This window comes from Coregonus lavaretus (genome assembly GCF_964263955.1).
Source record: "Coregonus lavaretus genome assembly, contig: HAP1_SCAFFOLD_6542, whole genome shotgun sequence".
NCBI lineage: Eukaryota > Metazoa > Chordata > Actinopteri > Salmoniformes > Salmonidae > Coregonus > Coregonus lavaretus.
This window is the reverse complement of record NW_028164893.1, coordinates 1-27,694: the sequence shown is the minus strand read 5'-3', so window position 1 is coordinate 27,694 and position 27,694 is coordinate 1. Positions and strand designations below refer to the sequence as shown.

General features: G+C 44.3%; 1 protein-coding gene across 1 annotated transcript; it reads right to left on the bottom strand.

Moving 5' to 3' along the window:
- LOC311116481 (centrosomal protein of 89 kDa-like) lies at window positions 1-27,639 on the bottom strand (the record flags this gene model as incomplete). The annotated part of the gene is made up of 4 exons (XM_084191561.1): window positions 1-73; window positions 21,046-21,232; window positions 22,066-22,221; window positions 27,533-27,639. Coding segments are annotated over 4 exons (523 nt in total), but the record flags the coding sequence as incomplete, so codon positions are not given.
- Window positions 27,640-27,694: the final 55 nt, after the last annotated feature.

Below are 27,694 nucleotides of genomic sequence, written 5' to 3'. Positions count from 1 at the left end.
CTGGAGGTAGAGGGGACACTATGTCGAAGACTGAGTCATCAGGCTCCTCCTCATCCTCTGACTGAACAGCCGCCTGGAGAACAGAGACACGGATGGCTTTAACACAGGAGGTTATCAGGAGAACAGAGACACGGATGGCTTTAACACAGGAGGTTATCAGGAGAACAGAGACACGGATGGCTTTAACACAGGAGGTTATCACACAACACACACAGTCAGTAGGTTATCACACAACACACACAGTCAGTAGGTTATCACACAACACACACAGTCAGTAGGTTATCACACAACACACACAGTCAGTAGGTTATCACACAACACACACAGTCAGTAGGTTATCACACAACACACACAGTCAGTAGGTTATCACACAACACACACAGTCAGTAGGTTATCACACAACACACACAGTCAGTAGGTTATCACACAACACACACAGTCAGTAGGTTATCACACAACACACACAGTCAGTAGGTTATCACACAACACACACAGTCAGTAGGTTATCACACAACACACACAGTCAGTAGGTTATCACACAACACACACAGTCAGTAGGTTATCACACAACACACACACACAGTCAGTAGGTTATCACACAACACACACAGTCAGTAGGTTATCACACAACACACACACACAGTCAGTAGGTTATCACACAACACACACAGTCAGTAGCTTATCACACAACACACACAGTCAGTAGGTTATCACACAACACACACAGTCAGTAGGTTATCACACAACACACAGTCAGTAGGTTATCACACAACACACAGTCAGTAGGTTATCACACAACACACAGTCAGTAGGTTATCACACAACACACACAGTCAGTAGGTTATCACACAACACACACAGTCAGTAGGTTATCACACAACACACACAGTCAGTAGGTTATCACACAACACACACAGTCTGTAGGTTATCACACAACACACACAGTCAGTAGGTTATCACACAACACACAGTCAGTAGGTTATCACACAACACACAGTCAGTAGGTTATCACACAACACACACAGTCAGTAGGTTATCACACAACACACACAGTCAGTAGGTTATCACACAACACACACAGTCAGTAGGTTATCACACAACACACACAGTCAGTAGGTTATCACACAACACACACAGTCAGTAGGTTATCACACAACACACACAGTCAGTAGGTTATCACACAACACACACAGTCAGGAGGTTATCACACAACACACACACACAGTCAGTAGGTTATCACACAACACACACAGTCAGGAGGTTATCACACAACACACACACACAGTCAGTAGGTTATCACACAACACACACAGTCAGTAGGTTATCACACAACACACACAGTCAGTAGGTTATCACACAACACACACAGTCAGTAGGTTATCACACAACACACACAGTCAGTAGGTTATCACACAACACACACAGTCAGGAGGTTATCACACAACACACACACACAGTCAGTAGGTTATCACACAACACACACAGTCAGGAGGTTATCACACAACACACAACACACAGTCAGTAGGTTATCACACAACACACAGTCAGTAGGTTATCACACAACACACACAGTCAGTAGGTTATCACACAACACACACAGTCTGTAGGTTATCACACAACACACACAGTCAGTAGGTTATCACACAACACACACAGTCTGTAGGTTATCACACAACACACAGTCTGTAGGTTATCACACAACACACACAGTCAGTAGGTTATCACACAACACACACAGTCAGTAGGTTATCACACAACACACACAGTCAGTAGGTTATCACACAACACACACAGTCAGGAGGTTATCACACAACACACAGTCAGTAGGTTATCACACAACACACACACACAGTCAGTAGGTTATCACACAACACACACAGTCAGTAGGTTATCACACAACACACACAGTCAGTAGGTTATCACACAACACACACACACAGTCAGGAGGTTATCACACAACACACAGTCAGTAGGTTATCACACAACACACACACACAGTCAGTAGGTTATCACACAACACACACAGTCAGTAGGTTATCACACAACACACACAGTCAGTAGGTTATCACACAACAAGCACACACACAGTCAGTAGGTTATCACACAACACACACAGTCAGTAGGTTATCACACAACACACACACACACAGTCAGTAGGTTATCACACAACACACACAGTCTGTAGGTTATCACACAACACACACAGTCTGTAGGTTATCACACAACACACACAGTCAGTAGGTTATCACACAACACACACACACAGTCAGTAGGTTATCACACACACACACAGTCAGTAGGTTATCACACAACACACACAGTCAGTAGGTTATCACACAACACACACAGTCAGTAGGTTATCACACAACACACACAGTCAGTAGGTTATCACACACACACACAGTCAGTAGGTTATCACACAACACACACAGTCTGTAGGTTATCACACAACACACACAGTCTGTAGGTTATCACACAACACACACAGTCAGTAGGTTATCACACAACACACACACACAGTCAGTAGGTTATCACACAGTCAGTAGGTTATCACACAGTCAGTAGGTTATCACACAATACACACAGTCAGTTGGTTATCACACAACACACAGTCTGTAGGTTATCACAACACACACAGTCAGTAGGTTATCACACAACACACACAGTCAGTAGGTTATCACACAACACACACAGTCAGTAGGTTATCACACAACACACACACACAGTCTGTAGGTTATCACACAACACACACACACAGTCAGTAGGTTATCACACAACACACAGTCAGTAGGTTATCACACAACACACACAGTCAGTAGGTTATCACACAACACACACACACACTCAGTAGGTTATCACACAACACACACACACAGTCTGTAGGTTATCACACAACACACACACACAGTCAGTAGGTTATCACACAACACACACAGTCTGTAGGTTATCACACAACACACAGTCAGTAGGTTATCACACAACACACACACACAGTCAGTAGGTTATCACACAACACATACAGTCAGTAGGTTATCACACAACACACACAGTCAGTAGGTTATCACACAACACATACAGTCAGTAGGTTATCACACAACACACACAGTCTGTAGGTTATCACACAACACACACACACAGTCAGTAGGTTATCACACAACACACACAGTCTGTAGGTTATCACACAACACACACACACAGTCAGTAGGTTATCACACAACACACACAGTCAGTAGGTTATCACACAACACATACAGTCAGTAGGTTATCACACAACACACACAGTCTGTAGGTTATCACACAACACACACACACAGTCAGTAGGTTATCACACAACACACACAGTCTGTAGGTTATCACACAACACACACACACAGTCAGTAGGTTATCACACAACACACACAGTCAGTAGGTTATCACACAACACACACAGTCTGTAGGTTATCACACAACACACACAGTCAGTAGGTTATCACACAACACACACAGTCTGTAGGTTATCACACAACACACACAGTCTGTAGGTTATCACACAACACACAGTCAGTAGGTTATCACACAACACACACACACACACACAGTCAGTAGGTTATCACACAACACACACACACACACACACACACACACAGTCAGTAGGTTATCACACAACACACACACACAGTCAGTAGGTTATCACACAACACACACAGTCAGTAGGTTATCACACAACACACAGTCAGTAGGTTATCACACAACACACACAGTCAGTAGGTTATCACACAACACACACAGTCAGTAGGTTATCACACAACACACACAGTCAGTAGGTTATCACACAACACACACAGTCAGTAGGTTATCACACAACACACACAGTCAGTAGGTTATCACACAACACACACAGTCAGTAGGTTATCACACAACACACACAGTCTGTAGGTTATCACACAACACACACACACACACACACACACAGTCAGTAGGTTATCACACAACACACACACACAGTCAGTAGGTTATCACACAACACACACAGTCAGTAGGTTATCACACAACACACAGTCAGTAGGTTATCACACAACACACACAGTCTGTAGGTTATCACACAACACACACACACAGTCAGTAGGTTATCACACAACACACACAGTCAGTAGGTTATCACACAACACACACAGCTTGAGAGTTTAAAGCCAAGAGAAGACAACAGTTGAATTCTCTAGTCTACAGATTCCTGTTTGTGGTGAAAGAGTCATTTGGGCATAAAATACCTTCATGAACTAGACCTTCGTTTCTAGGGCCGAGAAACTTTGGTCTAGATAACTTTTTTTCTTTCACTGTGCACACACTGTTAATACAGATTCACACACACACACACACACTGTCCTGTCCTGATGCCGTCACCTCCACCCTAGTCTGAAACCTTCTAACCCACACACACTGTCCTGTCATGATGCCGTCACCTCCACCCTAGTCTGAAACCTTCTAACACACACACACACACTGTCCTGTCCTGATGCCGTCACCTCCACCCTAGTCTGAAACCTTCTAACACACACACACTGTCCTGTCCTGATGCCGTCACCTCCACCCTAGTCTGAAACCTTCTAACCCAACCCTTGACTTGTTCCTCTCAGACAGAGGCATATTTTTTTAAAGACTATCTTTAATTCAGAGCCTGTTATGGGTTGGGTTGGCTGGCCCTTAAACGTTACAGCAACACAGTCAGCATCCCAATTGGAACCCTATTCCCTATATAGTGCACTACGTTTTGACCAGAGCCCTATGGTTATTGCATTATATATGGATAATAGGATTCCATTTGGTACACAGACACTGTCTGGTTTAATGATGAGGGATGTTGCCCATCAGCCCCATCACCCCCTCCTGACAGGTTAAGTAACCTCATCACAGTAGGTATAAACGCTCCCAAATATACTGGTACTACTTCCAAAGATAAGGGGCGAGTTCCTACGCTTAGACGTGGATGACGCATGACATATCTTACGACGCCTGGATAGGCATTTTCAGTATCAGTTAACCACGTCATATGTTATAGCAATCTGTCAGTCGATGACACAGTCGATGTCGTGGCATGCAACCATTGGTTGTTGCGTCGCTCGACTTAGCTGTGGAACGCGCCCAAGACCAATCGACTACAAGTTTCAATATGTTCTGCTAGCTAGGAACAGCCTCTCTATGTTTCAATATGTTCTGCTAGCTAGGAACAGCCTCTCCATGTTTCAATATGTTCTGCTAGCTAGGAACAGCCTCTCTATGTTTCAATATGTTCTGCTAGGAACAGCCTCTCCATGTTTCAATATATTCTGCTAGGAACAGCCTCTCCATGTTTCAATATATTCTGCTAGGAACAGCCTCTCCCTGTTTCAATATATTCTGCTAGCTAGGAACAGCCTCTCCATGTTTCAATATATTCTGCTAGCTAGGAACAGCCTCTCCATGTTTCAATATGTTCTGCTAGCTAGGAACAGCCTCTCCATGTTTCAATATGTTCTGCTAGCTAGGAACAGCCTCTCCATGTTTCAATATATTCTGCTAGCTAGGAACAGCCTCTCCATGTTTCAATATGTTCTGCTAGCTAGGAACAGCCTCTCCATGTTTCAATATGTTCTGCTAGCTAGGAACAGCCTCTCCATGTTTCAATATGTTCTGCTAGGAACAGCCTCTCCATGTTTCAATATGTTCTGCTAGCTAGGAACAGCCTCTCCATGTTTCAATATGTTCTGCTAGCTAGGAACAGCCTCTCCATGTTTCAATATGTTCTGCTAGCTAGGAACAGCCTCTCCATGTTTCAATATGTTCTGCTAGGAACAGCCTCTCCATGTTTCAATATGTTCTGCTAGGAACAGCCTCTCCATGTTTCAATATGTTCTGCTAGCTAGGAACAGCCTCTCCATGTTTCAATATGTTCTGCTAGGAACAGCCTCTCCATGTTTCAATATGTTCTGCTAGGAACAGCCTCTCCATGTTTCAATATGTTCTGCTAGCTAGGAACAGCCTCTCCATGTTTCAATATGTTCTGCTAGCTAGGAACAGCCTCTCCATGTTTCAATATGTTCTGCTAGCTAGGAACAGCCTCTCCATGTTTCAATATGTTCTGCTAGGAACAGCCTCTCCATGTTTCAATATGTTCTGCTAGGAACAGCCTCTCCATGTTTCAATATGTTCTGCTAGGAACAGCCTCTCCATGTTTCAATATGTTCTGCTAGGAACAGCCTCTCCATGTTTCAATATGTTCTGCTAGCTAGGAACAGCCTCTCCATGTTTCAATATGTTCTGCTAGGAACAGCCTCTCCATGTTTCAATATGTTCTGCTAGGAACAGCCTCTCCATGTTTCAATATGTTCTGCTAGCTAGGAACAGCCTCTCCATGTTTCAATATGTTCTGCTTGCTAGGAACAGCCTCTCCATGTTTCAATATGTTCTGCTAGCTAGGAACAGCCTCTCCATGTTTCAATATGTTCTGCTAGCTAGGAACAGCCTCTCCATGTTTCAATATGTTCTGCTAGCTAGGAACAGCCTCTCCATGTTTCAATATGTTCTGCTAGGAACAGCCTCTCCATGTTTCAATATGTTCTGCTAGCTAGGAACAGCCTCTCCATGTTTCAATATATTCTGCTAGCTAGGAACAGGCCTCTCCATGTTTCAATATGTTCTGCTAGCTAGGAACAGCCTCTCCATGTTTCAATATGTTCTGCTAGCTAGGAACAGCCTCTCCATGTTTCAATATATTCTGCTAGCTAGGAACAGCCTCTCCATGTTTCAATATGTTCTGCTAGCTAGGAACAGCCTCTCCATGTTTCAATATGTTCTGCTAGGAACAGCCTCTCCATGTTTCAATATGTTCTGCTAGGAACAGCCTCTCCGTGTTTCAATACGTTCTGCTAGGAACAGCCTCTCCATGTTTCAATATGTTCTGCTAGCTAGGAACAGCCTCTCCATGTTTCAATATGTTCTGCTAGCTAGGAACAGCCTCTCCATGTTTCAATATGTTCTGCTAGCTAGGAACAGCCTCTCCATGTTTCAATATGTTCTGCTAGCTAGGAACAGCCTCTCCATGTTTCAATATGTTCTGCTAGCTAGGAACAGCCTCTCCATGTTTCAATATGTTCTGCTAGCTAGGAACAGCCTCTCCATGTTTCAATATGTTCTGCTAGCTAGGAACAGCCTCTCCATGTTTCAATATGTTCTGCTAGCTAGGAACAGCCTCTCCATGTTTCAATATGTTCTGCTAGCTAGGAACAGCCTCTCCATGTTTCAATATATTATTCTAGCTAAGAACATGTCAACCTCTCCATGTATCAATATACCTACATGTTTCAAGCAGACCACCATAGTCCCTGTGCCCAAGAAAGCGAAGGTAACCTGCCTAAATGACTACCGACCCGTAGCACTCACGTCGGTAGCCATGAAGTGCTTTGAAAGGCTGGTCCTCACATCAACACCATCATCCCGGAAACCCTAGACCCACTCCAATTCGCATACCACCCCAAGAGATCCACAGATGATGCAATCTCAATTGCACTCCACACTGCCCTTTCCCACCTGGACAAAAGGAACACCTATGTGAGAATGCTGTTCATTGACTACAGTTCAGCGTTCAACACCATAGTGCCCACAAAGCTCATCACTAAGCTCAGGACCCTGGGACTAAACACCTCCCTCTGCAACTGGATCCTGGACTTCCTGACGGGCCGCCCCCCAGGTGGTAAGGGTAGGCAACAACACATCTGCCTCGCTGATCCTCGGTCTCGGACAGTGAGAACTCGTAATTTCTTGCCGAGACCAGCGGAGTAAAAAACTCATAATTATAAGCTTCCGTTCAGTCAGCGCATAAAAGCGCTTCGCCATGCCAAATACATACACTCCTTTCTTGAAACATGAATCTCTTATGGCCTATTGAAACCTGGGATTCCCCTTTACTCGTCACATTACTGTCCTTTGCTTTCATTTAAATATTGATATCCTCAAACTGTGTCCGAATTTCCTTGACTCACTGGTAGGGAAGAGTGGGGGAAATTGTTGGAAAGTTGCGCGCTCACTATTAGTAAAGGGGAGACAGGAAACTGGAACAGTCTTTAGATCTATTGTAGACATGTCTGCTCAGTGGCTGACCTATTGGACCTTCAGTGTGTTACAGTGGCTGACCTATTGGACCTTCAGTGTGTTACAGTGGCTGACCTATTGGACCTAGACCTTCAGTGTGTTACAGTGGCTGACCTATTGGACCTAGACCTTCAGTGTGTTACAGTGGTGAACCTATTGGACCTAGACCTTCAGTGTGTTACAGTGGTGAACCTATTGGACCTAGACCTTCAGTGTGTTACAGTGGCTGACCTATTGGACCTAGACCTTCAGTGTGTTACAGTGGCTGACCTATTGGACCTAGACCTTCAGTGTGTTACAGTGGTGAACCTATTGGACCTAGACCTTCAGTGTGTTACAGTGGCTGACCTATTGGACCTAGACCTTCAGTGTGTTACAGTGGTGAACCTATTGGACCTTCAGTGTGTTACAGTGGCTGACCTATTGGACCTAGACCTTCAGTGTGTTACAGTGGTGAACCTATTGGACCTAGACCTTCAGTGTGTTACAGTGGCTGACCTATTGGACCTAGACCTTCAGTGTGTTACAGGGGCTGACCTATTGGACCTAGACCTTCAGTGTGTTACAGTGGTGAACCTATTGGACCTAGACCTTCAGTGTGTTACAGTGGCTGACCTATTGGACCTAGACCTTCAGTGTGTTACAGTGGTGAACCTATTGGACCTAGACCTTCAGTGTGTTACAGTGGTGAACCTATTGGACCTTCAGTGTGTTACAGTGGTGAACCTATTGGACCTTCAGTGTGTTACAGTGGTGAACCTATTGGACCTAGACCTTCAGTGTGTTACAGTGGCTGACCTATTGGACCTAGACCTTCAGTGTGTTACAGTGGCTGACCTATTGGACCTAGACCTTCAGTGTGTTACAGTGGTGAACCTATTGGACCTAGACCTTCAGTGTGTTACAGTGGCTGACCTATTGGACCTAGACCTTCAGTGTGTTACAGTGGTGAACCTATTGGACCTAGACCTTCAGTGTGTTACAGTGGCTGACCTATTGGACCTAGACCTTCAGTGTGTTACAGTGGTGAACCTATTGGACCTAGACCTTCAGTGTGTTACAGTGGCTGACCTATTGGACCTTCAGTGTGTTACAGTGGTGAACCTATTGGACCTAGACCTTCAGTGTGTTACAGTGGCTGACCTATTGGACCTAGACCTTCAGTGTGTTACAGTGGTGAACCTATTGGACCTAGACCTTCAGTGTGTTACAGTGGTGAACCTATTGGACCTAGACCTTCAGTGTGTTACAGTGGTGAACCTATTGGACCTAGACCTTCAGTGTGTTACAGTGGTGAACCTATTGGACCTAGACCTTCAGTGTGTTACAGTGGCTGACCTATTGGACCTAGACCTTCAGTGTGTTACAGTGGCTGACCTATTGGACCTAGACCTTCAGTGTGTTACAGTGGTGAACCTATTGGACCTAGACCTTCAGTGTGTTACAGTGGCTGACCTATTGGACCTAGACCTTCAGTGTGTTACAGTGGCTGACCTATTGGACCTAGACCTTCAGTGTGTTACAGTGGTGAACCTATTGGACCCAGACCTTCAGTGTGTTACAGTGGCTGACCTATTGGACCTAGACCTTCAGTGTGTTACAGTGGTGAACCTATTGGACCTAGACCTTCAGTGTGTTACAGTGGTGAACCTATTGGACCTAGACCTTCAGTGTGTTACAGTGGTGAACCTATTGGACCTAGACCTTCAGTGTGTTACAGTGGTGAACCTATTGGACCTTCAGTGTGTTACAGTGGTGAACCTATTGGACCTTCAGTGTGTTACAGTGGTGAACCTATTGGACCTTCAGTGTGTTACAGTGGTGAACCTATTGGACCTAGACCTTCAGTGTTACAGTGGTGAACCTATTGGACCTTCAGTGTGTTACAGTGGTGAACCTATTGGACCTTCAGTGTGTTACAGTGGTGAACCTATTGGACCTAGACCTTCAGTGTGTTACAGTGGTGAACCTATTGGACCTAGACCTTCAGTGTGTTACAGTGGCTGACCTATTGGACCTAGACCTTCAGTGTGTTACAGTGGTGAACCTATTGGACCTAGACCTTCAGTGTGTTACAGTGGTGAACCTATTGGACCTAGACCTTCAGTGTGTTACAGTGGTGAACCTATTGGACCTTCAGTGTGTTACAGTGGTGAACCTATTGGACCTTCAGTGTTACAGTGGTGAACCTATAGTCTACTGTAGTCTACCAAAACATAAAGCCTACTGTAGCCTACCAAAACATATAGCCTACTGTAGTCTACCAAAACATATAGCCTACTGTAGCCTACCAAAACATATAGCCTACTGTAGCCTACCAAAACATATAGCCTACTGTAGCCTACCAAAACATATAGCCTACTGTAGTCTACCAAAACATATAGTCTACCAAAACATATAGTCTACTGTATTCTACCAAAACATATAGCCTACTGTAGTCTACCAAAACATATAGTCTACTGTAGCCTACCAAAACATATAGCCTACTGTAGTCTACCAAAACATATAGCCTACTGTATTCTACCAAAACATATAGTCTACTGTAGTCTACCAAAACATATAGCCTACTGTAGTCTACCAAAACATATAGCCTACTGTAGCCTACCAAAACATATAGTCTACTGTAGCCTACCAAAACATATAGTCTACTGTAGCCTACCAAAACATATAGCCTACTGTAGCCTACCAAAACATATAGCCTACTGTATTCTACCAAAACATATAGCCTACTGTAGTCTACCAAAACATATAGACTACTGTAGACTACCAAAACATATAGCCTACTGTAGCCTACCAAAACATATAGCCTACTGTAGCCTACCAAAACATATAGCCTACTGTAGTCTACCAAAACATATAGCCTACTGTAGTCTACCAAAACATATAGCCTACTGTAGCCTACCAAAACATATAGCCTACTGTAGTCTACCAAAACATATAGCCTACTGTAGCCTACCAAAACATATAGCCTACTGTAGCCTACCAAAACATATAGCCTACTGTAGTCTACCAAAACATATAGCCTACTGTAGTCTACCAAAACATATAGCCTACTGTAGCCTACCAAAACATATAGCCTACTGTAGTCTACCAAAACATATAGCCTACTGTAGTCTACCAAAACATATAGCCTACTGTAGCCTACCAAAACATATAGCCTACTGTAGTCTACCAAAACATATAGTCTACTGTAGCCTACCAAAACATATAGCCTACTGTAGCCTACCAAAACATATAGCCTACTGTAGCCTATCAAAACTAATCACACAGGCTTATAAAATCAGATGTAAAGACAAGATGACATTGAGAATAGTGAGGTAGCCTACAGAATGAAAGAGAGCGACTCCAAACAAAAAAAAACAGATTTTTTATAATCTATATATTATCGAAAAGGAGGACATCTTAAGGTTTCTAGCGAACCGAAGGTTTCTAATCAACTGTAAAAAAAATAAAAGAATTCAATCGAGAAGGCCTAACTGAACTGAAACAGCAGAGACAAAATGCAATATCAAAGTTTATTAAAATAGTTTTGGGAATGGCCTCATCAGGGAAGATTTGATGGCAGCTAGCCAGCCCTATGTCACATTAATGGACGGTGTGAAAACCGATGTTTGTGTCCAGCCCCTCACCCAGTCAGACCTAGAGTCCGGTAAGGCAGTACATCGGTCCCTCTCCTCACAAAGAACACAGTTGCCTAAAGATCCAAAAAAGGTCCACCATGATGGATTTTCCCGCTATTTTGAATTTTTGTGAAAAACACTTACAAAACGCTACTCCTCTCGAACCGAATGACCGATCTGCACAACATGTGGGGTCTATGGATCAAGGTCTCCAGGCTAGTAACATAAACAACATGGCTGCTACTGACCAATAAACTGTCATCTGGATTTAAATCAGACATGGATATCCTAACCCTTAATGTAACAACACTAGATGCACCTGTTCCAGACACTGTCAAGACTCAACAAATGCAAGCACATATAGATTGGGCCACACGGTGGCGCTATAACGGGCACATATTTATATCTCTTGATCCATTTTACATTTTAGTCATTTAGCAGACGCTCTTATCCAGAGCGACTTACATGAGCAATAAGGGTTAAGTGCCTTGCTCAAGGGCACAGACAGATTTTTCACCTATTCGGCTCGGGGATTAGAACCAGCGACCTTTCGGTTACTGGCACAACACTCTTAACCACTAAGCTACCTGCCGCCCGTTTGACTCAGAGTGATGACATTTGAAGTATGGTTCTCTTTGGCCGCATAGTGGCGCTGTTGGACAGGGAAAACCATTCACGCAAGCTCATTGGCTCATAGCGGACGTATTTCTTTAGCTAGAGTCCTGGAAAATATTGTGTTTATAGATGTGGGTCCATAGACGTTATATACCAAATATGGTGCAAAATCGGTCCAGCGGTGCTGGAGAAGAAGACGTTTAAAGTAGTACAAAATACATCAAAAGCATATTTTTATGATCTGTTCGATGTTGACTTCTGATATTTGGCAAGCGTTGTAAGGAGTACAGAAGCAGCTTATCCTATGGCAACGTGTCCAATTTGTACTGATGGTGGTGATATGGGGCCAAAGCTTGAACTCCGGTATGGCTGCTTGCAGCTCTATTTTTCAGTTGTATTTGCGCCACTATGCCAATGAACATAACCTGATAGCACTAATGCTATCAAAAGTGTTATATATAAGTTGGTGCAGTCTGCGCGTTTGCCAGTTGGTTTGGTGTTAACAGGCACACTATTGGCCCAGCGTCGTCCGGGATAGGGGAGGGTTTGGCCCAGCGTCGTCCGGGTTAGGGGAGGGTTTGGCCCAGCGTCGTCCGGGTTAGGGGAGGGTTTGGCCCAGCGTGGTCCGGGTTAGGGGAGGGTTTGGCCCAGCGTCGTCCGGGATAGGGGAGGGTTTGGCCCAGCGTCGTCCGGGTTAGGGGAGGGTTTGGCCCAGCGTCGTCCGGGATAGGGGAGGGTTTGGCCCAGCGTCGTCCGGGTTAGGGGAGGGTTTGGCCCAGCGTCGTCCGGGTTAGGGGAGGGTTTGGCCCAGCGTCGTCCGGGATAGGGGAGGGTTTGGCCCAGCGTCGTCCGGGTTAGGGGAGGGTTTGGCCCAGCGTCGTCCGGGATAGGGGAGGGTTTGGCCCAGCGTCGTCCGGGTTAGGGGAGGGTTTGGCCCAGCGTCGTCCTGGTTAGGGGAGGGTTTGGCCCAGCGTGGTCCGGGATAGGGGAGGGTTTGGCCCAGCGTCGTCCGGGTTAGGGGAGGGTTTGGCCCAGCGTCGTCCGGGATAGGGGAGGGTTTGGCCCAGCGTCGTCCGGGTTAGGGGAGGGTTTGGCCCAGCGTGGTCCGGGTTAGGGGAGGGTTTGGCCCAGCGTCGTCCGGGTTAGGGGAGGGTTTGGCCCAGCGTCGTCCAGGTTAGGGGAGGGTTTGGCCCAGCGTGGTCCGGGTTAGGGGAGGGTTTGGCCCAGCGTCGTCCGGGTTAGGGGAGGGTTTGGCCCAGCGTCGTCCGGGTTAGGGGAGGGGTGGCCCAGCGTCGGCCGGGTTAGGGCTGGGTTTGGCCCAGCGTCGTCCGGGTTTGGCCGTGGGGGGGGGTTTACTTGGCTCATCGCGCCCTAGCAACTGCTTGTGGCAGGCCGGGTGCCTGTGGGCTGACCCTGGTCACCAGTGGAGCGGTGTTTCCTCTGACACATTGGTGCGGCTGGCTTCCAGGTTAAGCGGGCGGACGTATGACTACACCTTCGCCTCTCCCGAGCCCGTTGAGGAGTTGCAGCGATGAGACAAGATCGAAATTGGGGGGTAAAATACAAAATAATAATCTCACCCATCTGCACACAATACCCCATAATGACAAAGTCAAAACATGTTTAAGAAATGTTTGCTAATTTATTGAAAATGAAATACAGAAATATCTCATTTACATAAGTATTCATACCCCTGAGTCAATACTTTGTAGAAGCACCTTTGGCAGCGATTACAGCTGTGAGTCTCTCTGGGTAAGTCTCTGAGGGTGTTTTCACACTTTGTCCCATTCAACCAATTTTTGTGAACTCAGTGTGGTTCGCTTAATGTTTTGTGCAGTGTGAACACTCCAAAGAAACTCAGACCCCTCAAAAGAGCCCCCAAAGCGAACCGAACTGAGACCATCTCGAGAGGTGGTGTGAGTTCAGTTTGCTTGAATTCCGCGGTCCGGTTCCCTTCTTTAGGGCAATGTGAACACAAAACTCCCCAGGTTCGCTTGTCATTATTCCCGCACCTCACACTAGACTACTGCAACACTGTTTCCCCTGCCATAACCCCTCACACTAGACTACTGCCATAACCCCTCACACTAGACTACTGCCATAACCCCTCACACTAGACTACTGCCATAACCCCTCACACTAGACTACTGCCATAACCCCTCACACTAGACTACTGCCATAACCCCTCACACTAGACTACTGCCATAACCCCTCACACTAGACTACTGCCATAACCCCTCACACTAGACTACTGCCATAACCCCTCACACTAGACTACTGCCATAACCCCTCACACTAGACTACTGCTACACTGTTTCCCCTGCCATAACCCCTCCCACTAGACTACTGCCATAACCCCTCACACTAGACTACTGCCATAACCCCTCACACTAGACTACTGCCATAACCCCTCACACTAGACTACTGCCATAACCCCTCACACTAGACTACTGCCATAACCCCTCACACTAGACTACTGCCATAACCCCTCACACTAGACTACTGCCATAACCCCTCACACTAGACTACTGCCATAACCCCATACACTAGACTACTGCAACACTGTTTCCCCTGCCATAACCCCTCACACTAGACTACTGCCATAACCCCTCACACTAGACTACTGCCATAACCCCTCACACTAGACTACTGCAACACTGTTTCCCCTGACATAACCGCTCACACTAGACTACTGCCATAACCCCTCACACTAGACTACTGCCATAACCCCTCACACTAGACTACTGCCATAACCCCTCACACTAGACTACTGCCATAACCCCTCACACTAGACTACTGCCATAACCCCTCACACTAGACTACTGCAACACTGTTTCCCCTGACATAACCCCTCACACATGCACGCATGACTGTAAGTCGCTTTGGATAAAAGCGTCTGCTAAATGGCATATTATTATTATTATTATTATTATTATTATTATTATTATTATTATTATTATTAGACTACTGCCATAACCCCTCACACTAGACTACTGCCATAACCCCTCACACTAGACTACTGCTACACTGTTTCCCCTACCATAACCCCTCACACTAGACTACTGCCATAACCCCTCACACTAGACTACTGCCATAACCCCTCACACTAGACTACTGCCATAACCCCTCACACTAGACTACTGCCATAACCCCTCCCACTAGACTACTGCCATAACCCCTCACACTAGACTACTGCCATAACCCCTCACACTAGACTACTGCTACACTGTTTCCCCTGACATAACCCCTCACACTAGACTACTGCCATAACCCCACACACTAGACTACTGCCATAACCCCTCACACTAGACTACTGCAACACTGTTTCCCCTGTCATAACCCCTCACACTAGACTACTGCCATAACCCCTCACACTAGACTACTGCCATAACCCCTCACACTAGACTACTGCCATAACCCCTCACACTAGACTACTGCAACACTGTTTCCCCTGCCATAACCCCTCACACTAGACTACTGCCATAACCCCTCACACTAGACTACTGCCATAACCCCTCACACTAGACTACTGCCATAACCCCTCACACTAGACTACTGCTACACTGTTTCCACTACCATAACCCCTCACACTAGACTACTGCCATAACCCCTCACACTAGACTACTGCCATAACCCCTCACACTAGACTACTGCCATAACCCCTCACACTAGACTACTGCCATAACCCCTCACACTAGACTACTGCCATAACCCCTCACACTGGACTACTGCCATAACCCCTCACACTAGACTACTGCCATAACCCCTCACACTAGACTACTGCCATAACCCCTCACACTAGACTACTGCCATAACCCCTCACACTAGACTACTGCCATAACCCCTCACACTAGACTACTGCCATAACCCCTCACACTAGACTACTGCAACACTGTTTCCCCTGTCATAACCCCTCACACTAGACTACTGCCATAACCCCTCACACTAGACTACTGCAACACTGTTTCCCCTGTCATAACCCCTCACACTAGACTACTGCCATAACCCCTCACACTAGACTACTGCAACACTGTTTCCCCTGTCATAACCCCTCACACTAGACTACTGCCATAACCCCTCACACTAGACTACTGCCATAACCCCTCACACTAGACTACTGCCATAACCCCTCCCACTAGACTACTGCCATAACCCCTCACACTAGACTACTGCCATAACCCCTCACACTAGACTACTGCCATAACCCCTCACACTAGACTACTGCCATAACCCCTCACACTAGACTACTGCCATAACCCCTCACACTAGACTACTGCCATAACCCCTCACACTAGACTACTGCCATAACCCCTCACACTAGACTACTGCCATAACCCCTCACACTAGACTACTGCAACACTGTTTCCCCTGCCATAACCCCTCACACTAGACTACTGCCATAACCCCTCACACTAGACTACTGCCATAACCCCTCACACTAGACTACTGCTACACTGTTTCCCCTGCCATAACCCCTCACACTAGACTACTGCCATAACCCCTCACACTAGACTACTGCCATAACCCCTCACACTAGACTACTGCCATAACCCCTCACACTAGACTACTGCCATAACCCCTCACACTAGACTACTGCCATAACCCCTCACACTAGACTACTGCCATAACCCCTCACACTAGACTACTGCCATAACCCCTCACACTAGACTACTGCAACACTGTTTCCCCTGCCATAACCCCTCACACTAGACTACTGCCATAACCCCTCACACTAGACTACTGCCATAACCCCTCACACTAGACTACTGCCATAACCCCTCACACTAGACTACTGCCATAACCCCTCACACTGGACTACTGCCATAACCCCTCACACTAGACTACTGCAATAACCCCTCACACTAGACTACTGCCATAACCCCTCACACTAGACTACTGCCATAACCCCTCACACTAGACTACTGCCATAACCCCACACACTAGACTACTGCCATAACCCCTCACACTAGACCACTGCAACACTGTTTCCCCTGCCATAACCCCTCACACTAGACTACTGCAACACTGTTTCCCCTGCCATAACCCCTCACACTAGACTACTGCCATAACCCCTCACACTAGACTACTGCCATAACCCCTCACACTAGACTACTGCCATAACCCCTCACACTAGACTACTGCTACACTGTTTCCCCTGCCATAACCCCTCACACTAGACTACTGCCATAACCCCTCACACTAGACTACTGCCATAACCCCTCACACTAGACTACTGCCATAACCCCTCACACTAGACTACTGCCATAACCCCTCACACTAGACTACTGCCATAACCCCTCACACTAGACTACTGCCATAACCCCTCACACTAGACTACTGCCATAACCCCTCACACTAGACTACTGCCATAACCCCTCACACTAGACTACTGCCATAACCCCTCACACTAGACTACTGCCATAACCCCTCACACTAGACTACTGCCATAACCCCTCACACTAGACTACTGCCATAAACCCTCACACTAGACTACTGCCATAACCCCTCACACTAGACTACTGCTACACTGTTTCCCCTGCCATAACCCCTCACACTAGACTACTGCCATAACCCCTCACACTAGACTACTGCCATAACCCCTCACACTAGACTACTGCCATAACCCCTCACACTAGACTACTGCCATAAACCCTCACACTAGACTACTGCCATAACCCCTCACACTAGACTACTGCAACACTGTTTCCCCTGCCATAACCCCTCACACTAGACTACTGCCATAAACCCTCACACTTGACTACTGCCATAACCCCTCACACTAGACTACTGCCATAACCCCTCACACTAGACTACTGCCATAACCCCTCACACTAGACTACTGCCATAACCCCTCACACTAGACTACTGCTACACTGTTTCCCCTGACATAACCCCTCACACTAGACTACTGCTACACTGTTTCCCCTGACATAACCCCTCACACTAGACTACTGCAACACTGTTTCCCCTGCCATAACCCCTCACACTAGACTACTGCCATAACCCCTCACACTAGACTACTGCCATAACCCCTCACACTAGACTACTGCCATAACCCCTCACACTAGACTACTGCAACACTGTTTCCCCTGTCATAACCCCTCACACTAGACTACTGCCATAACCCCTCACACTAGACTACTGCAACACTGTTTCCCCTGTCATAACCCCTCACACTAGACTACTGCCATAACCCCTCACACTAGACTACTGCCATAACCCCTCACACTAGACTACTGTCATAACCCCTCACACTAGACTACTGCCATAACCCCTCACACTAGACTACTGCCATAACCCCTCACACTAGACTACTGCCATAACCCCTCACACTAGACTACTGCCATAACCCCTCACACTAGACTACTGCCATAACCCCTCCCACTAGACTACTGCCATAACCCCTCACACTAGACTACTGCCATAACCCCTCACACTAGACTACTGCCATAACCCCTCACACTAGACTACTGCAACACTGTTTCCCCTGCCATAACCCCTCACACTAGACTACTGCCATAACCCCTCACACTAGACTACTGCCATAACCCCTCACACTAGACTACTGCCATAACCCCTCCCACTAGACTACTGCAACACTGTTTCCCCTGTCATAACCCCTCACCCTAGACTACTGCCATAACCCCTCCCACTACAGAGGGCGTGGTCAGAAAGAAAGGTCAGGAAATGCACCAGAGGGCTTCACACTAAAGGGCTCTCCACAGTGATTTCACAGCTATGGAGCTCCGTTCGCGTCGCGTTCCAAAACTTCAGCCAAACAAAAGCATGTAGAACTACGTAGAGAGCTACTAAAGCATGTAGAACTACGTAGAGAGCTACTAAAGCATGTAGAACTACGTAGAGCTACTAAAGCATGTAGAACTACGTATAGAGCTACTAAAGCATGTAGAACTACGTAGAGAGCTACTAAAGCATGTAGAACTACGTAGAGAGCTACTAAAGCATGTAGAACTACGTAGAGAGCTACTAAAGCATGTAGAACTACGCAGAGAGCTACTAAAGCATGTAGAACTACGCAGAGAGCTACTAAAGCATGTAGAACTACGCAGAGAGCTACTAAAGCATGTAGAACTACGCAGAGAGCTACTAAAGCATGTAGAACTACGCAGAGAGCTACTAAAGCATGTAGAACTACGCAGAGCTACTAAAGCATGTAGAACTACGCAGAGAGCTACTAAAGCATGTAGAACTACGCAGAGGGCTACTAAAGCATGTAGAACAACGCAGAGGGCTACTAAAGCATGTAGAACTACGCAGAGAGCTACTAAAGCATGTAGAACTACGCAGAGAGCTACTAAAGCATGTAGAACTACGTAGAGAGCTACTAAAGCATGTAGAACTACGCAGAGAGCTACTAAAGCATGTAGAACTACGTAGAGAGCTACTAAAGCATGTAGAACTACGTAGAGAGCTACTAAAGCATGTAGAACTACGTAGAGAGCTACTAAAGCATGTAGAACTACGTAGAGAGCTACTAAAGCATGTAGAACTACGTAGAGAGCTACTAAAGCATGTAGAACTACGTAGAGAGCTACTAAAGCATGTAGAACTACGCAGAGAGCTACTAAAGCATGTAGAACTACGTAGAGAGCTACTAAAGCATGTAGAACTACGTAGAGAGCTACTAAAGCATGTAGAACTACGTAGAGAGCTACTAAAGCATGTAGAACTACGTAGAGAGCTACTAAAGCATGTAGAACTACGTAGAGAGCTACTAAAGCATGTAGAACTACGTAGAGAGCTACTAAAGCATGTAGAACTACGTAGAGAGCTACTAAAGCATGTAGAACTACGTAGAGAGCTACTAAAGCATGTAGAACTACGTAGAGAGCTACTAAAGCATGTAGAACTACGTAGAGCTACTAAAGCATGTAGAACTACGTAGAGAGCTACTAAAGCATGTAGAACTACGTAGAGAGCTACTAAAGCATGTAGAACTACGTAGAGAGCTACTATGTAGAGGCCATTATAAGTCCTTACACGCCTTAAAGTGCAGCCGTGTTGGAGAACTAGAGGGCTTCACTAACAAGCCTGTTTAGCTGCAATAGACACCTACCATCACAGAGCTGCTAGCTGATTAAAACAGACCAGATGGTGTTGGGTTGGGAAGAGGGTAACACAGACGTTACTACCAGCTCATTCTGGCTGGGTGGGAACCACAGACGGGTGGTTGGTGGCACCTTAGTTTGGGGAGAACAGGCTTGTGGTAACGGCCGGAGCGGAATGAGTTCCGTCCTCCCCTCAGCAGCCTCCACTGGAGGTGATGTAATGTCATAATAGGTCCTGTATCATTCGATAAGAGGGGGACATCAGGATGACGTTTAGCGTGGTCTCTCACTTCATATAGAGAGGAACGCCTGGATGTTTCAGCGCTTCATCCCAAAGCACCACGCGTGACTGAAGAGCTCCATCTAATGGTACCATACGGCTCAGAACGTCAACTCCTTGGAATAAGAGGGTTTATATTGATTCAAACTCTAGAGAGAAAACAGCTTTGAGCTGACAGGGTTTATCCCAACACCCGGGTTGAGTCTCAAATGGCACCCTATTCCCTATATAGTGCACTACTTTTGAACAGATCCCTACGGGGTCCTATAGGCCATTTGTCAAAAGTAGCGCACTACAGTATAGGAAATAGGGTGCCATTTGGGACATAGCATTTATCAGAAAGCGAAACCCTTCCTACCTGTTTTACAGGCCGGGCGTAGATCGGACTTCTCCCCTGGCGATCCAGAGATTGGTAGACATGACCATCTTCATCTGACAGCACCGCTCTCTCATCATCATCATCATCATCATCATCATCATGGTCTTCAGAGAGCCCAGGGGAGGGCAAGCGAGGCCGGCCAGCCAAAGACTCTGGCCATCTGTCTCTAAAAAAGACATGAGGGAGATTTTTTTTTGATTGGCCACACGGTGGCGCTATAACGGGCACATATTTATATCTCTTGATCCATTTTACATTAAAATTTTTGTCATTTAGCAGACGCTCTTATCCAGAGCGACTTAGAGGAGCAATTAGGGTTAAGTGCCTTGCTCAAGGGCACATCGACAGATTTTTCACCTAGTCAGCTCGGGGATTAGAACCAGCGACCTCTCGGTTACTGGCACAACGCTCTTAACCACTAAGCTACCTGCCGCCCCACAGACCACAGATCTACTCCTCTAGACTGATATCACTCGTTCACATTTCAGTTTGGTCACTGAGGGTAGACTACCGTAAGTGACCTAATACAGATGTAGGATCTTAATTTGATCATCCTGTTGTTGCAGGAATTGTTTTGTAGTGTATTCGAGGTTTAAAAAGGTTTCTAGTGTTTATAATTTCCACTTAAAAATGTCAGATGTGATTTGCCCTAATGAAAAATATATCAACCACTACAAAAAATATATATATTATTACAATCCACATTTCCTGTTGCTGCAGGATTATTTTCATGCTGTGAGAAACTGGGTCAAATTAAGATACGGCATCTGTCGGTGGCACTGCAGGCTCTCGTGTCTGGCTCTTTCTCAATTCATCTGTCCTCGACTCCTTCTCAAAATGTATTGGAGAAGAAGCTCTGAGGGGAGGGACCTTGAACCTTCTCCTTCAATACATTTAAACAAGATGCTAGGAGATAGGATGCAAGGAATTGGGGAAGAATTTAGTGTCAGACTCAGTGATGCTGATGGATTCTGAGTGACACCAACAAGTTAGGCCTACCTTGTGTAGAGCGCTGTGCTGGCGTAAGGATCCAACGTACTGTGTGTCTCTGAGCGTGAACAGTTACTCTCGGAGAAGGACCTGGGGCGTGCGGGAGGGATGGCCACGGTCCGGCCGGTCAACGACGAGGACAAGATGGCGGCTGCCAAGGCAGACCTGTAGAAAGACAAGTTGAAGAGGAAGTGACCCTGTATTAACTGGTTTTAGGATAGATAAGGCATAATTCAGCTAGTCATTGATACTTACGTGTACAATAAGTCATAATTCAGCTAGTCATTGATACTTACGTGTACAATAAGTCATAATTCAGCTAGTCATTGATACTTTGTGTATGATAAGTCATAATTCAGCTAGTCATTGATACTTTGTGTACGATAAGTCATAATTCAGCTAGTCATTGATACTTTGTGTACGATAAGTCATAATTCAGCTAGTCATTGATACTTTGAGTACGATAAGTCATAATTCAGCTAGTCATTGATACTTTGAGTACGATAAGTCATAATTCAGCTAGTCATTGATACTTTGTGTACGATAAGTCATAATTCAGCTAGTCATTGATACTTACGTGTACGATAAGTCATAATTCAGCTAGTCATTGATACTTTGTGTACGATAAGTCATAATTCAGCTAGTCATTGATACTTTGTGTACGATAAGTCATAATTCAGCTAGTCATTGATACTTTGTGTACGATAAGTCATAATTCAGCTAGTCATTGATACTTACGTGTACAATAAGTCATAATTCAGCTAGTCATTGATACTTTGTGTACGATAAGTCATAATTCAGCTAGTCATTGATACTTTGTGTACAATAAGTCATAATTCAGCTAGTCATTGATACTTACGTGTACGATAAGTCATAATTCAGCTAGTCATTGATACTTACGTGTACGATAAGTCATAATTCAGCTAGTCATTGATACTTACGTGTACGATAAGTCATAATTCAGCTAGTCATTGATACTTACGTGTACGATAAGTCATAATTCAGCTAGTCATTGATACTTTGTGTACGATAAGTCATAATTCAGCTAGTCATTGATACTTTGTGTACGATAAGTCATAATTCAGCTAGTCATTGATACTTACGTGTACGATAAGTCATAATTCAGCTAGTCATTGATACTTTGTGTACGATAAGTCATAATTCAGCTAGTCATTGATACTTTGTGTACAATAAGTCATAATTCAGCTAGTCATTGATACTTTGTGTACAATAAGTCATAATTCAGCTAGTCATTGATACTTTGTGTACAATAAGTCATAATTCAGCTAGTCATTGATACTTTGTGTACAATAAGTCATAATTCAGCTAGTCATTGATACTTACGTGTACAATAAGTCATAATTCAGCTAGTCATTGATACTTTGTGTACGATAAGTCATAATTCAGTTAGTCATTGATACTTACGTGTACGATAAGTCATAATTCAGCTAGTCATTGATACTTACGTGTACGATAAGTCATAATTCTGCTAGTCATTGATACTTACGTGTACGATAAGTCATAATTCAGCTAGTCATTGATACTTACGTGTACGATAAGTCATAATTCAGCTAGTCATTGATACTTTGTGTACGATAAGTCATAATTCAGCTAGTCATTGATACTTTGTGTACGATAAGTCATAATTCAGCTAGTCATTGATACTTACGTGTACGATAAGTCATAATTCAGCTAGTCATTGATACTTTGTGTACGATAAGTCATAATTCAGCTAGTCATTGATACTTTGTGTACAATAAGTCATAATTCAGCTAGTCATTGATACTTTGTGTACAATAAGTCATAATTCAGCTAGTCATTGATACTTTGTGTACAATAATTTATAATTCAGCTAGTCATTGATACTTTGTGTACAATAAGTCATAATTCAGCTAGTCATTGATACTTTGTGTACAATAAGTCATAATTCAGCTAGTCATTGATACTTTGTGTACAATAAGTCATAATTCAGCTAGTCATTGATACTTTGTGTACGATAAGTCATAATTCAGCTAGTCATTGATACTTTGTGTACAATAAGTCATAATTCAGCTAGTCATTGATACTTTGTGTACAATAAGTCATAATTCAGCTAGTCATTGATACTTTGTGTACGATAAGTCATAATTCAGCTAGTCATTGATACTTTGTGTACAATAAGTCATAATTCAGCTAGTCATTGATACTTTGTGTACAATAAGTCATAATTCAGCTAGTCATTGATACTTTGTGTACAATAAGTCATAATTCAGCTAGTCATTGATACTTTGTGTACAATAAGTCATAATTCAGCTAGTCATTGATACTTTGTGTACAATAAGTCATAATTCAGCTAGTCATTGATACTTTGTGTACAATAAGTCATAATTCAGCTAGTCATTGATACTTTGTGTACAATAAGTCATAATTCAGCTAGTCATTGATACTTTGTGTACAATAAGTCATAATTCAGCTAGTCATTGATACTTTGTGTACAATAAGTCATAATTCAGCTAGTCATTGATACTTTGTGTACGATAAGTCATAATTCAGCTAGTCATTGATACTTTGTGTACAATAAGTCATAATTCAGCTAGTCATTGATACTTTGTGTACAATAAGTCATAATTCAGCTAGTCATTGATACTTTGTGTACAATAAGTCATAATTCAGCTAGTCATTGATACTTTGTGTACAATAAGTCATAATTCAGCTAGTCATTGATACTTACGTGTACAATAAGTCATAATTCAGCTAGTCATTGATACTTTGTGTACAATAAGTCATAATTCAGCTAGTCATTGATACTTACGTGTACGATAAGTCATAATTCAGCTAGTCATTGATACTTTGTGTACGATAAGTCATAATTCAGCTAGTCATTGATACTTTGTGTACAATAAGTCATAATTCAGCTAGTCATTGATACTTTGTGTACAATAAGTCATAATTCAGCTAGTCATTGATACTTTGTGTACAATAAGTCATAATTCAGCTAGTCATTGATACTTTGTGTACAATAAGTCATAATTCAGCTAGTCATTGATACTTTGTGTACAATAAGTCATAATTCAGCTAGTCATTGATACTTACGTGTACAATAAGTCATAATTCAGCTAGTCATTGATACTTTGTGTACGATAACATTTACATTTACATTTTAGTCATTTAGCAGACGCTCTTATCCAGAGCGACTTACAGTTAGTGAATACATATATTTTTATACTGGCCCCCCGTGGGAATCGAACCCACAACCCTGGCGTTGCAAACGCCATGCTCTATCAACTGAGCTACATCCCTGCCGGCCATTCCCTCCCCTACCCTGGACGACGCTGGGCCAATTGTGCGCCGCCCATGAGTCTCCCGGTCGCGGCCGGCTGCGACTTATTGTACACGTAACAATAAGTCATAATTCAGCTAGTCATTGATACTTACGTGTACGATAAGTCATAATTCAGCTAGTCATTGATACTTTGTGTACGATAAGTCATAATTCAGCTAGTCATTGATACTTTGTGTACGATAAGTCATAATTCAGCTAGTCATTGATACTTTGTGTACGATAAGTCATAATTCAGCTAGTCATTGATACTTTGTGTACAATAAGTCATAATTCAGCTAGTCATTGATACTTTGTGTACAATACGTCATAATTCAGCTAGTCATTGATACTTACGTGTACAATAAGTCATAATTCAGCTAGTCATTGATACTTACGTGTACGATAAGTCATAATTCAGCTAGTCATTGATACTTTGTGTACGATAAGTCATAATTCAGCTAGTCATTGATACTTACGTGTACAATGTCATAATTCAGCTAGTCATTGATACTTACGTGTACAATAAGTCATAATTCAGCTAGTCATTGATACTTACGTGTACAATAAGTCATAATTCAGCTAGTCATTGATACTTCTGTGTACGATAAGTCATCTGAGAGTCATGGCAACAAGGTGAGAAGAAGGAATGATGACAGAGAAGGAAGGAGAGAAGGAATGATGACAGAGAAGGAAGGAGAGAAGGAATGATGACAGAGAAGGAAGGAGAGAAGGAATGATGACAGAGAAGGAAGGAGAGAAGGAAGAAGGATGCCAGATAGAAGAGGAGAGAAAGGCCCCAGAGTTGAGCGTGCGTCCCAAATGCCATCCTATATAATGCACTATCCTATGGGACCTGGTGAAAAGGTGTTCATTACCATGGCTTGTGAAAGTATTCACCCCCCTTGGCATTTTTCCTATTTTGTTGCCTTACGATCTGGAATTAAAATAGATTTTTTGGGGGTTTGTATCATTTGATTTACACAACATGCTTACCACTTTGAAGATGCAAAATAATAAGACAAAAAAAAACAGTCTCAAATCTCTGGAAGATTTATTTAGTGCCATCCATCACTCCTTCAATTCTGACCAGTTTCCCAGTCCCTGCCGATGAAAAACATCCCCACAGCATGATGCTGCCACCACCATGCTTCACTGTGGGGATGGTGTTCTCGGGGTGATGAGAGGTGTTGGTTTTGCCCCAGACATAGTGTTTTCCTTGATGGCCAAAAAGCTCAATTTTAGTCTCATCTGACCAGAGTACCTTCTTCTATATGTTTGGGGAGTCTCCCACATGCTTTTTGGCGAACACCAAACGTGTTCGCTTATTTTTTTCTTTAAGCAATGGCTTTTTTCTGGCCACTCTTCCGTAAAGCCCAGCTCTGCAGAGCGTACGGCTTAAAGTGGTCCTATGTACAGATACTCCACTCTCCGCTGTGGAGCTTTGCAGCTCCTTCAGGGTTATCTTTGGTCTCTTTGTTGCCTCTCTGATTAATGCCCTCCTTGCCTGGTCCATGAGTTTTGGTGGGCGGCCCTCTCTTGGCAGGTTTGTTGTGGTGCCATATTCTTTGCATTTTTTAATAATGGATTTAATGGTCCTCCGTGGGATGTTCAAAGTTTCAGATATTTTTTTATAACCCAACCCTGATCTGTACTTCTCCACAACTTTGTCCCTGACCTGTTTGGAGAGCTCCTTGGTCTTCATGGTGCCCCTTGCTTGGTGGTGCCCCTTGCTTAGTGGTGTTGCAGGCTCTGGGGCCTTTCAGAACAGGTGTATATATACTGAGATCATGTGACAGATCATGTGACACTTAGATTGCACACAGGTGGACTTTATTTAACTAATTATGTGACTTCTGAAGGTAATTGGTTGTACCAGATCTTATTTAGGTGCTTCATAGCAAAGGGGGTGAATACATATGCACGCACCACTTTTCCGTTATTTATTTATTTGAAACAAATTATTTGTTTCATTTCACTTCACCAATTTGGACTATTTTGTGTATGTCCATTACATGAAATCCAAATAAAAATCCATTTAAAATTACAGGTTGTAATGCAACAAAATAGGAAAAACGCCAAGGGGGGGATGAATACTTTTGCAAGGCACTGTGTATAGGGAATAGGGTTGGCATTTGGGACGCAGACTGTGTGTTAGTGTATGTTCCATATAGGTACCTGGGTCTCTCTGGAGAGGGGTACGGGCTGCGAGGGGGAGGGGTACGGGGTACAGCGGGCCGGGGGGCTACGGTGGCTGCAGGGATCAAGCCATAAGCTATGTGCTTCTAAAGAAACAACCACGTGAAACCTTGTTAGGGGAAAACGTTAATGACAATGAAC